The sequence below is a fragment of the Achroia grisella genome, unplaced genomic scaffold (assembly GCF_030625045.1).
Source record: "Achroia grisella isolate CSIRO2021 unplaced genomic scaffold, CSIRO_AGI_Agris_v1 utg918, whole genome shotgun sequence".
In the NCBI taxonomy this organism is placed as follows: Eukaryota; Metazoa; Arthropoda; class Insecta; order Lepidoptera; family Pyralidae; genus Achroia; species Achroia grisella.
The window spans coordinates 1308817-1322236 of NW_026713067.1; the positions used below are offsets into that span (position 1 = coordinate 1308817).

At 32.3% G+C, this 13420-nt stretch overlaps 1 protein-coding gene across 1 annotated transcript; it reads left to right on the forward strand.

The window, feature by feature from the left end:
* Nucleotides 1-1780: 1780 nt before the first annotated feature.
* Nucleotides 1781-12024, forward strand: LOC131853927 (deoxycytidylate deaminase-like). The gene is made up of 5 exons (XM_059205017.1): nt 1781-1821; nt 8831-8980; nt 10772-10833; nt 10944-11148; nt 11883-12024. The coding sequence occupies exons 1-5, from the start codon at nt 1781-1783 to the stop codon at nt 12022-12024; spliced, it is 600 nt and encodes a 199-aa protein (XP_059061000.1).
* Nucleotides 12025-13420: the final 1396 nt, after the last annotated feature.

A 13420-nucleotide genomic window follows, 5' to 3' on the forward strand; every position in this document is an offset into this window, starting at 1 on the left:
ATCCCGTCAAAATCTCAACTTCTATTATATTACGTCCCAGAGAGAAAAGTTACACTTTCAGTTTAGTCCCGTTGAATAATATTGTGGTTCTTAAATTTCGTAAAAAAATAATAAGGATGCCATTTTAAAAATATTTTTTAGTGCGATGGAAATCTAGAGGCACACAGACGTCATCTCGCTCCATTACTCGCTTGAGAGAAGTACCTATACTCCACTAATTCTTCTTCAACATTGGTAAGCATGTCATTTCGCGCAGTCAAAATTGATCTCTCACAATTCACAATATAATCACTATTATAATTATTAACCTTTGTTTACCATAAACGGAAGCAATATGGTATAGGGTTGCCAAGCCCAAATTTAAAAAACCAGGATTGAAAGTTCTAAAACCAAGACTATCCAGTTTAAAAACAGACCGCAATAATAGTGTTGCAATAGTTGAATATGTAGTAAAGTTCAAGTAATTGATATAATCTGGTTTTTAATAAAAAGTATTTGATATTATAATGTTGAAAATCAGTAATTAAGAGGCGCGCATACTTTAAAAACACAGGACGCTGTGGACAAATATGACAAATAACTATCAGGACTTCCCAGTACCCTTAAAATATTAGGACATGTCCTGGGAAAACAGGACGGTTGGCAACTCTAATGTAAGGTGATATTTTTCAACAGAATTAACAATGTGGACGTGTTGTTCTCAAAAACTGGAAGAGAAGGGCTGACGATCGTGCCCAGTGGCGTGCCTTGGGAGAGGCCTATGACCAGCAGTGGACTGCAGTGGGCTGATGATGATGATATGTTGTTCTCACACTTTGCCTTAGGTCAAAATAACTCAAGTAGATTGTGTACTAAACCGTATAAGTCTATAGAGTCTTAACTATCTCACGGGAAGTCTTCAATTTTCCGTGATTAATAGTAGGTATCTATATGTCGTTTTTTTCTTAAGCACTTCTATGATCTTGCATTACGCGTTACTGACAATATAACTGATTTTAAATAATTAACTGTAATATTTTGTACCGACCTGACCTCACGCTCATCTTATCATCCTTCTCTGGTGCCCTGCCAGTGTCAACCGTTAACGCTGACCATTCCATTAACTTCCATAAAAAATAGATATATATCAGCATACACAGATAAAGGTATTAAAAATATAGTAAACTAGCTGTACACGCGACTTCGTCCTCGTGTAATAGTGATCTTGACCAAATACAGAAAAGCATTCAATAATCGAACCCAAAAAGCCAAATGAAAAAAGTTTCACCGTTCTATTCTAAATAATTACGAATTTCCATACAAACATTTATCCCCTATTTTATTTTACACCCTTGAGGATAAAATTTTTAGAAACTTATAATGTTATATTTATTTATATTTTATCAACAGCCTAAAAAATAAGTTTCAAGCTTCTAGCATGACGATACTTACATATAACTTTTCATCTACCCTTTCAATTCCTTACAAAATTTTTTTTTCTTTATCTGTGTACCAAAATTTAATTCAAATCACTTAAGTAATTTTGACATGAAAGCGAGACAGACAGATATCCCGAATTACTTTCACATTTATAACATTAGTATCGAAGTAATGATTAATTATGTATATCTGTTTATCAAAGATTGAATATGTCAATTCCGCTGATTTCTACTGAACATGTTCATATCCATTATCAGAGTGTACATAAATATAGTCACACATACATAACAGCACAGTGTGTTTAATGTCTTAGTGTTTAAAATACAAATCAGTCATTTTGCGAAAAACCAAGTGCAACATAATGAGTGAAGACATTATTGAAACACTTTTACGTTCAGACTGGTAAATATAACACTGGCTAATCTTACCACGTCTTCATACTTCAGTATTATATTTCCAAACCATAAATAGCCATTAGACGGAAAGGATTGCTTCTTTATAGAGCATGATTATGGAATTGTGCACCCGCCTACGCTAACGGTTTACGCCGACAGGCACCAGTGGTGGATGATCGGGTGTACATGAAGTCAGATTAGTTAGCCCAACGTGACAAATTCACAAGGAATTTATCGCGATAGTTACCAAAGGGAACCGTGTGGAGGTCGACCTGGCATGGTACATTGCTAGCAAGGGGATCATTAGTCCACATTAATATACTGGTCCTCTATGTGCCCTGGAAACCACTGTGGTCAGCTCAACATGATCCTCACATTGATGAGGTGGGGAGGGGATAGTTAGTATTAGGTAGTAGCGACTCCATTGCTAATAATATACTTTGTTAATAAGGTAATCCACGCAATTCTCCCTGGTAAAGATCGTGATTCACCACGATGTCATACTCAATCCATCCTCTCAATTCAATTAACACGACCTGCCATTAAATCAATTTAATTTAATATAAATTATAATTAATCAGTATATAGTTTCTAGTCTTATTTTTATAATTATATAAAAAAAATATTAATAACTTAACTTCAAAAATGGTATCAAGTATAACAAATGGAATAGATTCATTTTTACAAAAATATAAAATTTTGCAGGATGCGTAGACGTATACAGATATACTAAATAATAGTTTAGTAGTATATATATGTATATATACTACTAAACTACCCATATCGAAAACAACAACAATATATATACATATATATATATATATTGTTGTTGTTTTCGATATGGCTTCGGCAACAAGATGTCGTATAATTAAAACCGATTGTTTTTGCTATATTTGTGGTGATATTTTACAAATACATAAATTGTAAAATATCGAACTAAATTTTTTCGTCATAATGATAAAACTATGTATACAAAAAATTGAAGCTATTACTCCCAGTATTTTCTTCGCATGAAAATGATGGATTATGGGTGATATACCTAATAATTAACAACTATTATTTCACAATTTTTTTCTAAAAGGTTACATTTGAAAAAAAAACATTAATGAGGAATAGGGTTTAAATTTCTTTTTTCGATTTTTCTATTTTTTTTTCGAATGAATGCATAATATCTTAAGAGTGTTGTGTCTTGTGTCGTGTTCAGTGTGAGGTAAGCCGATAGAACTCGCTTATGAACGTTTCATCACAATGTGTATTATTTGCTGATGATGTATCACTAATAATCCCTCATCATAATAAAAATTTCAATTACGAAGACCAAATTAATTCCTGCCTTAAAGAAGTAGGTGATTGGCTAGAAGTAAATAGCCTAAATATAAATATATCAAAAACAAAATTTATTCAATTTGCTAATTATAAAACATTAATTGAAACAATACCAGTCAAGTATAACGACCAATTAATCGAAGAAGTTGACTCAATAAAATTTTTAGGACTTACATTGGACATGCACTGCAATTGGAAAGATCATATCAATAATCTATGTACCAAAATAAATAAATTTATATATGCACTTAAACGATTAAGAAATACTGCAAATGTAAACACTGCCCTCACCGCGTACCACGGTTATGTCGGATCTTTACTTAGATATGGTATATTATTGTGGGGTAATTCAACATTTGTTAACAAAGCATTAATTGCACAAAAAAAATGTTTACGTGCAATCTATGGTATACAACCTAGGATGTCTTGCAGGCAGTATTTCCGGAACAATAAAATTCTCACAGTGACTTCTCTGTATATCATGGAGATCGGTGTATTCGTTAAAAAACATCCACTTTTGTTCCAAAAGATTACAGCATTCTCCAGATTTGATAGACGGGATCCAACAAAATTAGTTATCCCTGCTTGTAAAACTTCTCTTCATCAAAAAAGTTGCTATTTAATAAAAAAACAAAGCTAGCTAAAAGCTAGGAGTTATATTTAGAATTATTAGATAACAAAATTAGTAGTATTGTTTGATATATTTGTATAATATTGATTGACACCTAACTAAAATAAATGTCACGTATTTGACACATAATACAATTTCTAAACGTAAATTCATTAATTCTATTGTATAATTTGTATATTACTAAAATTTTTGCATGCCAAAACAATGGCGAAATATGTGGACAATTTTATTAATACTGACATTCTTTTAATATTTATACCATATTTCATGCAAATAAATACATTTCATTTCATTTCATTTCATTTCTATTTTTTGAGTGTTCAAAATGTAAACGTAAAACGAAGAGTTTTCCTACAACTCATGTTTTCAAAGTCGGTGAACCTTATAACTTCAAAACTATTGCACCGATATTTTTTAAATTTTGAACACTATCTCTGTATAAAATTACGGATGTAAAGCTGGAAAGTTTTTTTCAAATTTATTTAATTTTTTCTTTTTAAAATAACAAATTAACCTACTTTTTTCGCATAAAATTGCCTATTTTCCTTTAGCGTTTCTAAAATGTGACAAATTGAAATTTCAAAAAACCCCCCAATTATATTTTATTTAGTAACCTAATTTATCGTTATTCGACCCATTTATACGAAAAAATACTGAAAATTGATTAAAGTCTGTATTTTATGCGATAAAATGTTAAATTTATAAAAATATAATGTTGTGAAGAATCGTATTGCATCAAAATAGTCTTTTGTTGGTATCTAATCTAATGGATAAGGTTTATTTTTTTAGTTCGTTAATTTATAACTACCATTATACCTACCTACCATTTATATTTATTCCTGACTAAAAAAATCTTATTGAATTTTATTTTAATAATATCTTATATACCCAAGAGCCCACGACTGCCAGACATACGTCATTTTAATAAACGTGAAAGTTCTTGTATGTGTGTCCCCAACACAGGTAAGAACGATCCCCAAATATGAAACCTGGATCGTGGTTCCTTTGGCAGGTACCAGGTAACAAAGGTGTAAAAAAAATCATATCAAATTCGTTATTTTAAGAAACTCCATATTTTCATATATTGTTCGTAGTACTATTATAACTTGCGCTGATCATTGCCAGACACTTAGTGTGGTTCCAACCCCCGCCGGACCCCCCTAAACTATACTATTTTAGAAATAAACTTACGTCATTTTAATAAAGCTGAAATTTATATATATTATTGAGAGTTCTCTCAAACTGAGTTTCCTAAATTGCCAGACAGTTTTCTTGGTTCCTTATCCTACCAGACTCATTGAAACCGTATATTGGGTAATAACGGTGTATACAATTTCATATCAAAATCGTTATTTTAAGATGCTCCATTTTTTCACATATTGCTCGTAACAGTATTATAACTTGCTCTGCTCGTTGCCAGACCCTTAGTGTGGTTCAAACCCCCCGCCGAACCCCCCTAAACAATACTATTTTAGAAATAAACTTACGTCATTTTAATAAAGCTGAACTTTATATATGTTATTGAGAGAACTTTTAAACTGAGTTTCCTAAATTGCCAGACAGTTTTCTTGGTTCCTTATCCTACCAGACTCATTGAAACCGTATATTGGGTAACAACGGTGTATACAATTTCATATCAAATTCGTTATTTTAAGATGCTCCATTTTTTCACATATTGCTCGTAACAGTATTATAACTTGCTCAGCTCGTTGCCAGACCCTTAGTGTGGTTCCAACCCCCCGCCGAACCCCCCTAAACAATACTATTTTAGAAATAAACTTACGTCATTTTAATAAAGCTGAACTTAATATATGTTATTGAGAGAACTTTTAAACTGAGTTTCCTAAATTGCCAGACAGTTTTCTTGGTTCCTTATCCTACCAGACTCATTGAAACCGTTTATTGGGTAACAACGGTGTATACAATTTCATATCAAATTCGTTATTTTAAGATTCTCCATTTTTTCACATATTGCTCGTGACAGTATTATAACTTGCTCTGCTCATTGCCAGACCCTCAGTGTGGTTCCAACCCCCCGCCGAATCCCCCTAAATTATACTATTTTATAAATAAACTTACGTCATTTTAATAAAGCTGAACTTTATGTATATTATTGAGAGAACTATTAAACTGAGTTTCCTAAATTGCCAGACAGTTTTCTTGGTTCCTTATCCTACCAGCTCATTGAAACCGTATATTGGGTAACAACGGTGTATACATTTTCATATCAAATTCGTTATTTTAATATGCTCCATTTTTTCACATATTGCTCGTATTATGCCCTTTATTATATATAACGATAGACGACAAAATAATGACCTTGTTACATAAAATTATTCGTCATCAGTTGGACTCGTCCACTCTTCTTTCTCTATTAAACTTTAATACGAGATTTAGGTCACACAACCATGATTATCTACCCTTATACATACCCATACACCTTCTATCTTCAGGTTTACTCAAATAATACTTCATATTATAATCCAATAGTTCGAATGTGTCGCCAATACAATGAAATTCTTGTCTCGAATATAGATATTTTCCATTCAACACTGGTCCAGTTCCGGAGACAATTAAATTTCCACCATAAAGAGACAAATTATATTTAATATTGTACCCATTTTTTCTTTAATATAAATAAAATTCTGTTAACATAATGATTCATTGCATTACGTAGTTACATATTATTTTCTATTTAGTTTACTTTTCATTATATAACCTCATCTAGCTATCTAGCGTAGATATATTCAATGCGTCTATATAATTTAGCTTTTAGGCATACATAGTGTTGGATTATAATCCAGTCTTGTACCGAACTACACGCTCCTAATTATATTATTATATTGATTGTAATCTGTTTTGTATGCTAATAAATAAATAAATAAATGTAAAAGTCGAATTTCTGTACATAAAAAAAAAGTCAAAAACAGAGTCACATGGATGTTAGGAGTGGAATAGAACAGATTTAGATTTTATTCAAATTGATTGTTTCTCTGTCTGTTCCCTGTTTGTACAGGCTGCTATCCGAAACTGTTGGATCGATTTAAATGAAATTTTACATAGAAGTAGCTAACATCCCCGGTCAACATCTTGATTTTTTACTTTTAATGGGATAGTTATATTAGTTAAGTGTTTGAAATCTACATATAGTAGATATCTTATTCAGCTTAGTACACCACTTATCTACTTAAGTAAAGTCTTTTTGACTTAAAGAGTGAGAACGACACGTCATTTGTTAATTTTGGTCCAATATTCCCAGACATAATATATAACAGAATATATTATTGTCATAATAATTATAATAATACCTTTAAATTTAGTATTATTTAGTTTAAACACACAACAAACCAAAGGCTTTGGAGAACCTGAAACTTTATTCTCTAAAAAATCAATAGATGGCGTTATTCTTTAATTTAATGAGCTTACAATGTTTTCGTCTCTAGCAACAATTGTGTCGACTTTGTCCGAAACGGCGCGTTGCTATGCCCGTACTCACCCTGAAGGAGACTTAGTTCTATGGGTATTGATTCTCTCTCTCAGAATTCAGCAGCGTATTCTCTATTCATATGATCCCTCATTAATAAAGAATACGCTGCGAAAATAAATTGTGATCCAGTGGAAACAGCTATGGGAAATTCTGTTTCTGGATGCACCCAGTTAGACGAAAAAACCTTTCTCGCTAAAGTAATATTGGTACAATTACGAGGTCAAGGCAAATTGTCCTTGTTGTAGCGCCATTTGAAATAGCGGTCACTTTGTTACCCGGTTACAAAACTGCTCAAACGATGCTCAAGGTCCCCATAGATTTGAACATAAGTGTACACCCTGTCTGTGGTATCTCTCTAAATGCGATATGCGTAATAAAGTAAAGGTTTTACTTATTACTGTTTAATAATCTGGGATGAGTGCACTATGGTAAATCCAAAAATAGTTGAGGTGGTTCATAGAACCCTCAGAGATATCCGCAAAATGATTAACCTATGGGCGGCGTAACGATGTTGTTTTGTAGAGATTTTAAACAATCGTTGCAAAGGCTAATGAGCATAAGTAAAAGCATGCTTAAAAGACCTCAATCCATTGCCGACACATCACAAAGTGCACTTAACAGTCAACATAAGGGCGCCAACAGTAGGAAACACAATTGGACATGTCACATCTCAATCCTTTATTGTCCAGGCTATTCATCTTTGAAACTCCTTGCCACTTTCTATTAGATCTGCTCAATCCCATTCCATTTTCAAAAAACTAGTCAAATGTCACTTTCTCTCTAATTAAAAATCTTTCTTTAATGTTTTGTTTCGTCATATATGTATTTTTTTTATATATTTTATTCATGTATTTTATATATATATATATATACCTTTAGTATTTGTATCTACATATATGTATTTAGTATTCATACAATATTTAACACTCTTTTTTAGTGCGCCACCTACCTTTCCCTCACTCAATACTTTTATCTCCCTGGTTGTCTGTAAGAGATCGCTTTTAGCGATAAGGCCGCCTTTTGTTCGCATATTTTTCTTTCTTTATTTTTTGTAATTAAGTGTTATTTTTTTTGTTATGCGCAATAAAGAGTTTTTATTATATATATATTTATTATATCTCCCTTTTTACGGGGGTAATATATTCAAACAATATTATTATTATTACGATTTTTTTGATATATTGCAAATCTTTACTACCTATTATAATATTATAAATGCGAAAATAACTCTGTTGGGCTGTTTGTCTCGATTTCACGCCAAAACTATTGAACTGATTTAAATGAAATTTAGTTCACAGATAGTCTAGAACCTGAGAAAGGACATCATAGGCTACTACATATTTAGTGCGTTGTAAGGGGTTGAAATCGGAGATGAAAGGTTGTATGAAAGTATCGTCTTTTTAAGTATAACGGTGAAACTTTTTGGATTATAATCTAACTAAATATATTTTCTTTATTTGGTTAAGGTCACTATTCCACGCGGACAAAGTAAACAAAATCAGCACAGCGAGTATTGAGTAAATTTTTAAACAGTTAATTTTATTTAGTAATATTTTTTTTTATTTATTACAGTGATAAATATCGTGTACAAGGAAGAGTCTGTTTGGAGGAAGATGAATATTTCATGGGACTAGCATCCTGGGAAGCCAAACGAAGTAAAGACCCACATTTTCAAAAGGGCGCCATAGTCGTGAATGATGATGACGAGATCATTAGTCGTGGGTAAGGAATTTTATAATAATTATTAATAATAATAATACTAATCTTTATTTACTGCTCACAAGGCAACTTACAATGTAGAAAACAAAAACAAAAATATATATTTAAACTTACAAGTTATATTCCTCGTGAAAGTCTGAAGTCTGAACTAGGTCGAAACCTGTAGGAGGTTTACTACAGATCTCCAGGCTCTCTCCAAGGACTTACTGTGCTATGTAATAAATCATCTTAAAAAATTTTAATAAATGTTTTTGTAATATAGTATATTGTATTTAGTGGTATGTGTGCCTGCATGAAAACTCTGTGTGTGTGTCTATATGAGAGAGAGTGTGTAAAAAATTTAGATATGCCGAAAAACTCTTGTCCACTCCAAAGTAACAAAGCAAACAATTATTAAAATTTGCTTAACATGTTGATGCATGATGGTGGTACCATATATTTTTTTAGTTTTATTTTGTTTTACATTATTATCTTCTTTCAATAGAGCGCTAAAAACATACCGTCACTACTGTTATACCAGATGACATTTTCTCGAATGCAACACTTGCTTGCAAAATAGAATAGAATAGGAAATCCATTATGCGAATAAACTTAATTAAAGCACTTTTGAATAATAATAACAATTTTTATTTAATCTACCGCTCATTACATTCGGAAAGCTGTAAAGAACAAGCAAGAAACTTGTGTATGCTCTTTTAAATAAATCTTGTAAGTTCTCATTTTACAAGTTGAAACGTGTGAATACAAACTACCATATACCAAAATACAAACTGCATTTCACTATATTTGAATCCAGAGTGGCAAGGAGCCCACATACGTCTCTCACATCTTGCTGATGTATTGCAATAACAATATAATAATATAGCAATAGGTAACTCTGGTGTTGTTACAAACTGTAACTGTTTATGATCAGATGAAGCCGTATGCTTGTCTACCACACTTGTTATAAAAAAATTATACTGTAAATCCTATAAGCGTTTAGAAAAATCAGAAAAGAGAGAAACACCCAGTAATTGACATAAAAAGATGAACCTATATAGTTTTAGTACAGGTTGGCCTTTCATTCATATCTATTAATTGTCATTATGGGTTACTTATCGTCCATAAGCTGACTCTGAGAAGGATTTTTCTATAATCTACATTAAGGAGTTGCTTATGAAATCATTAGAAGACTCGTGAGTGCGGCGGTAGTTGGTATTTAAAAGCAAAATAACTTAGAAGTAATTAAAAACTTAATATTTAAATTAAAATAAAAACGAACACCTGTTTAAATAATACGAAGAGAATAGGAAAAAAGACAGAATCGAGTGCTCTGATTTAATCTTAATGAGGACTCTGAGATTCCAGATAACTAGAGGAAAAAAACTGTTTTTAAAGTAGATATTATTGCTGATTAAGACTCATTAAACAAAGAAGTTGGTAGAACTAGATACGTGGTGTAGATAGATATCTGATTTGTCCTTCAAATCTCTTGTTATTAGGGAGTAAGGTAAGTTTCGCCTAGTAATAGAATAGTTTATAAAAACTACTCAATTTTAAACGATAATCTACTAATAATATAATAATAGAATATTAGGCAAAACTTACCTTACTCTCTATTTGATCAGCTCTAGTAGATTATCGTTTAAAATTGGGTAGTTTCTATAAATCTACTATATGTGGAAACTACTCAATTTTAAATGCCAGATCATTTAAATACTTAGGAATATAAGTAATGTATTGTATTATTATATAATATACTCATATTTATTGCACTTACGTACGTATTTTTAATGAATACATTTATTTTCACAGATACAATTGCTGGGCAAAAGGTAACAATTATCCGTACAACGAGACAGTAAAGAAATTAATAAGTTAGTATTGAAATGTGTTGTAAAAAATTAAACACTATGTATAACGACTACTCGTCTAAATTCAATCTCGTTAATCTTTACATTGTAATTGTAAATGTCTCCATTTTCAGTAACCCATGCTGTATTTAACGCAATACTAAATGCGCCTGGAAAAGTGAAGGATTGCCGTATCTATGTGACGTTATTCCCGTGCAATGAATGCGCAAAAATGATCATACAATCTGGCATAAAGAGCGTAATATTTTCTTCCGACGAAAATGGAGACACATACAAGGCCTCTAGACGAATGTTAGAGGACGCAGGCATTGATATTCGGTATGTATTTACAAGAAACGTTTATATTTGTATTAGTGTGATGTTGTGGGACAAACCATTGTTCATTAATTTAATAATTTCTAAAGAAATGTATGTGTAGTTATAGCGGTAACAGGGACGAGGACAGGGGGAGAGAGAAAGGGTGGAGTCATAAATCATGACAATTACCTATGTGACTTCTCCTGTTTGAATTGGTTTGATTTGATAAGTCTCATGAGATTTATTAAATTCGTCATTATGCAAACATTCATTCCCATTCAAACATGCTGCGCTGCTGCGTATTTCATAGTCATGCATTAAAAAATCCTCAGAAGTCTAGACTAAGACATGGGTTACAAAAAAGTGATATTCAAGCTGACGGCAGACTACTTGATGGGCAGTGAATGCTACTGCCCAACAAGTAGTCTGCCATGCCAATAGCATTTTGTTTTGCATCACGGAAACACGTCATGTGATACCCATGGTAGAGATTATTCGTTACATTTCCTGAAAACTAAGGTCTCATGTCGTGCATGTGTATACATTCAATGTCAGCATTCAAATACAGTCATCTCCCAGCCATTCTTAAATTGAAACATAGCTTACATAATAAACTGCTTGGCGGCTGCTAACTTCTGCTAAATTCCAATGATATTAGATGTCTAGCATACATCTTACCGGTATCAGTCACTAATACCACAGTTAAGATAATATAACATACTAATAACATTACTATTTAATTTTTTTAACTGCAGTCAACAAGTGTCACCGCCAGTTTATACAGAATCTGAATTGGCGGCGCAAGGTAACAGTGATGATGAAAAGACGCAGCAAAATGACACATGTTATGAACCTCCAAAGAAACAAATGAAGAGCAAGGTGTCAAACAAAAAATGAGAACTGTACTACATACCAAAAGCAACTTCATTCTTCAAACGAAAACTTGAAGATAGTTTGGACGTTGCTGTTGGCCTGCATTATCGCACAAATATAAATAAATAATTATACCATTTTTAAGTTTTATTAATGTCATGTACTGCACCCGTCTGGGCTAATGCCATACGATGGCGGTGCACCAGTGCAGGATGATGATACATCATCCTGCACTGGTGTCATACTGTTGAATGTGACGAATAAATGTGACGAATCGAACCCACGACTCTCAGAAATAGAGTAGTTTGCTAACCCGCTAGACCTTCGAGACCGTCATCTTTAGCATATCTACATATTTTGAATATGACCTATTTATTAACATAGTAAGGATAACAATGTGACTTATGCATTTCCATTCCTGGAAATGGTGTCATGTTTCCTTGTTACATTAATATCACTGCTGTATCGTGCCACTTATCATACTGAAACCACAGAATATAATAATATTCTGCACTGTAACATATACATATATATATTCAGCTATTTAACAATAGTTAAATAACTTATCAAACTCAAGATAATCCGATAATTCCGACATTCTCTAGCACTTATGTCAGTTTGCTAGTCTAGTTGAAAAGAAATAATAATAACGTACTGGCCACCAGTGCAGGATGATGTACGAGTTATACATCATCCTGCACTGGTGCACCGCCAGGTGCAGGTCGATCACCATCAGGTGCTCTGTCAGCTCGTTTGACATTCTAACATAAAAAATCAATGGACAGAACAAATTCGTCAGAACTATGAGTTCAATACGCGACAAACACCTCTGTGGCAAGATGCATGGCACATCATGAATGCGTATCATCATTTGATCTCATTATGGATGGTTCCAAAATATCTAGTGTTTGTAAATTGTACCGTAAACAAATCAATCAGTCAGTTAAGTACAAGCCTCGTTTGTTTTACGCTGCTTAACAGAGGGCGTGGTGTACCAAACAAACGCGCAATCAGTGCAATCGCATTAGGGCAACCTACCGACTAACCGACTGTATATTAGCAGCCCAATTATACAAATATAAATAAATACATAGGACTCTGTAATGAAATAAAACATAGATATAAATAAATTTGTAAAATAATATTTTATTAATTTATGTACAAGAATGAAAGTGACAAATAGTCCAATCACACGACTCTGAATCCCATAAAATCAATATGGTGGTAAAAAATTAGTTCGCAATCAATTAAATATAACATAATTTGTTGGTAGAGCAAGTTGACAGACTACTTCCACTGAGCGTTACATACTTTTATAATATTAAATCAATGAAAACATTATCGATACGAATTTGTCGTCATATTTTTGTACTACAATACATTGTATATGTAACTGAAATTAATATATCTGAATACTACC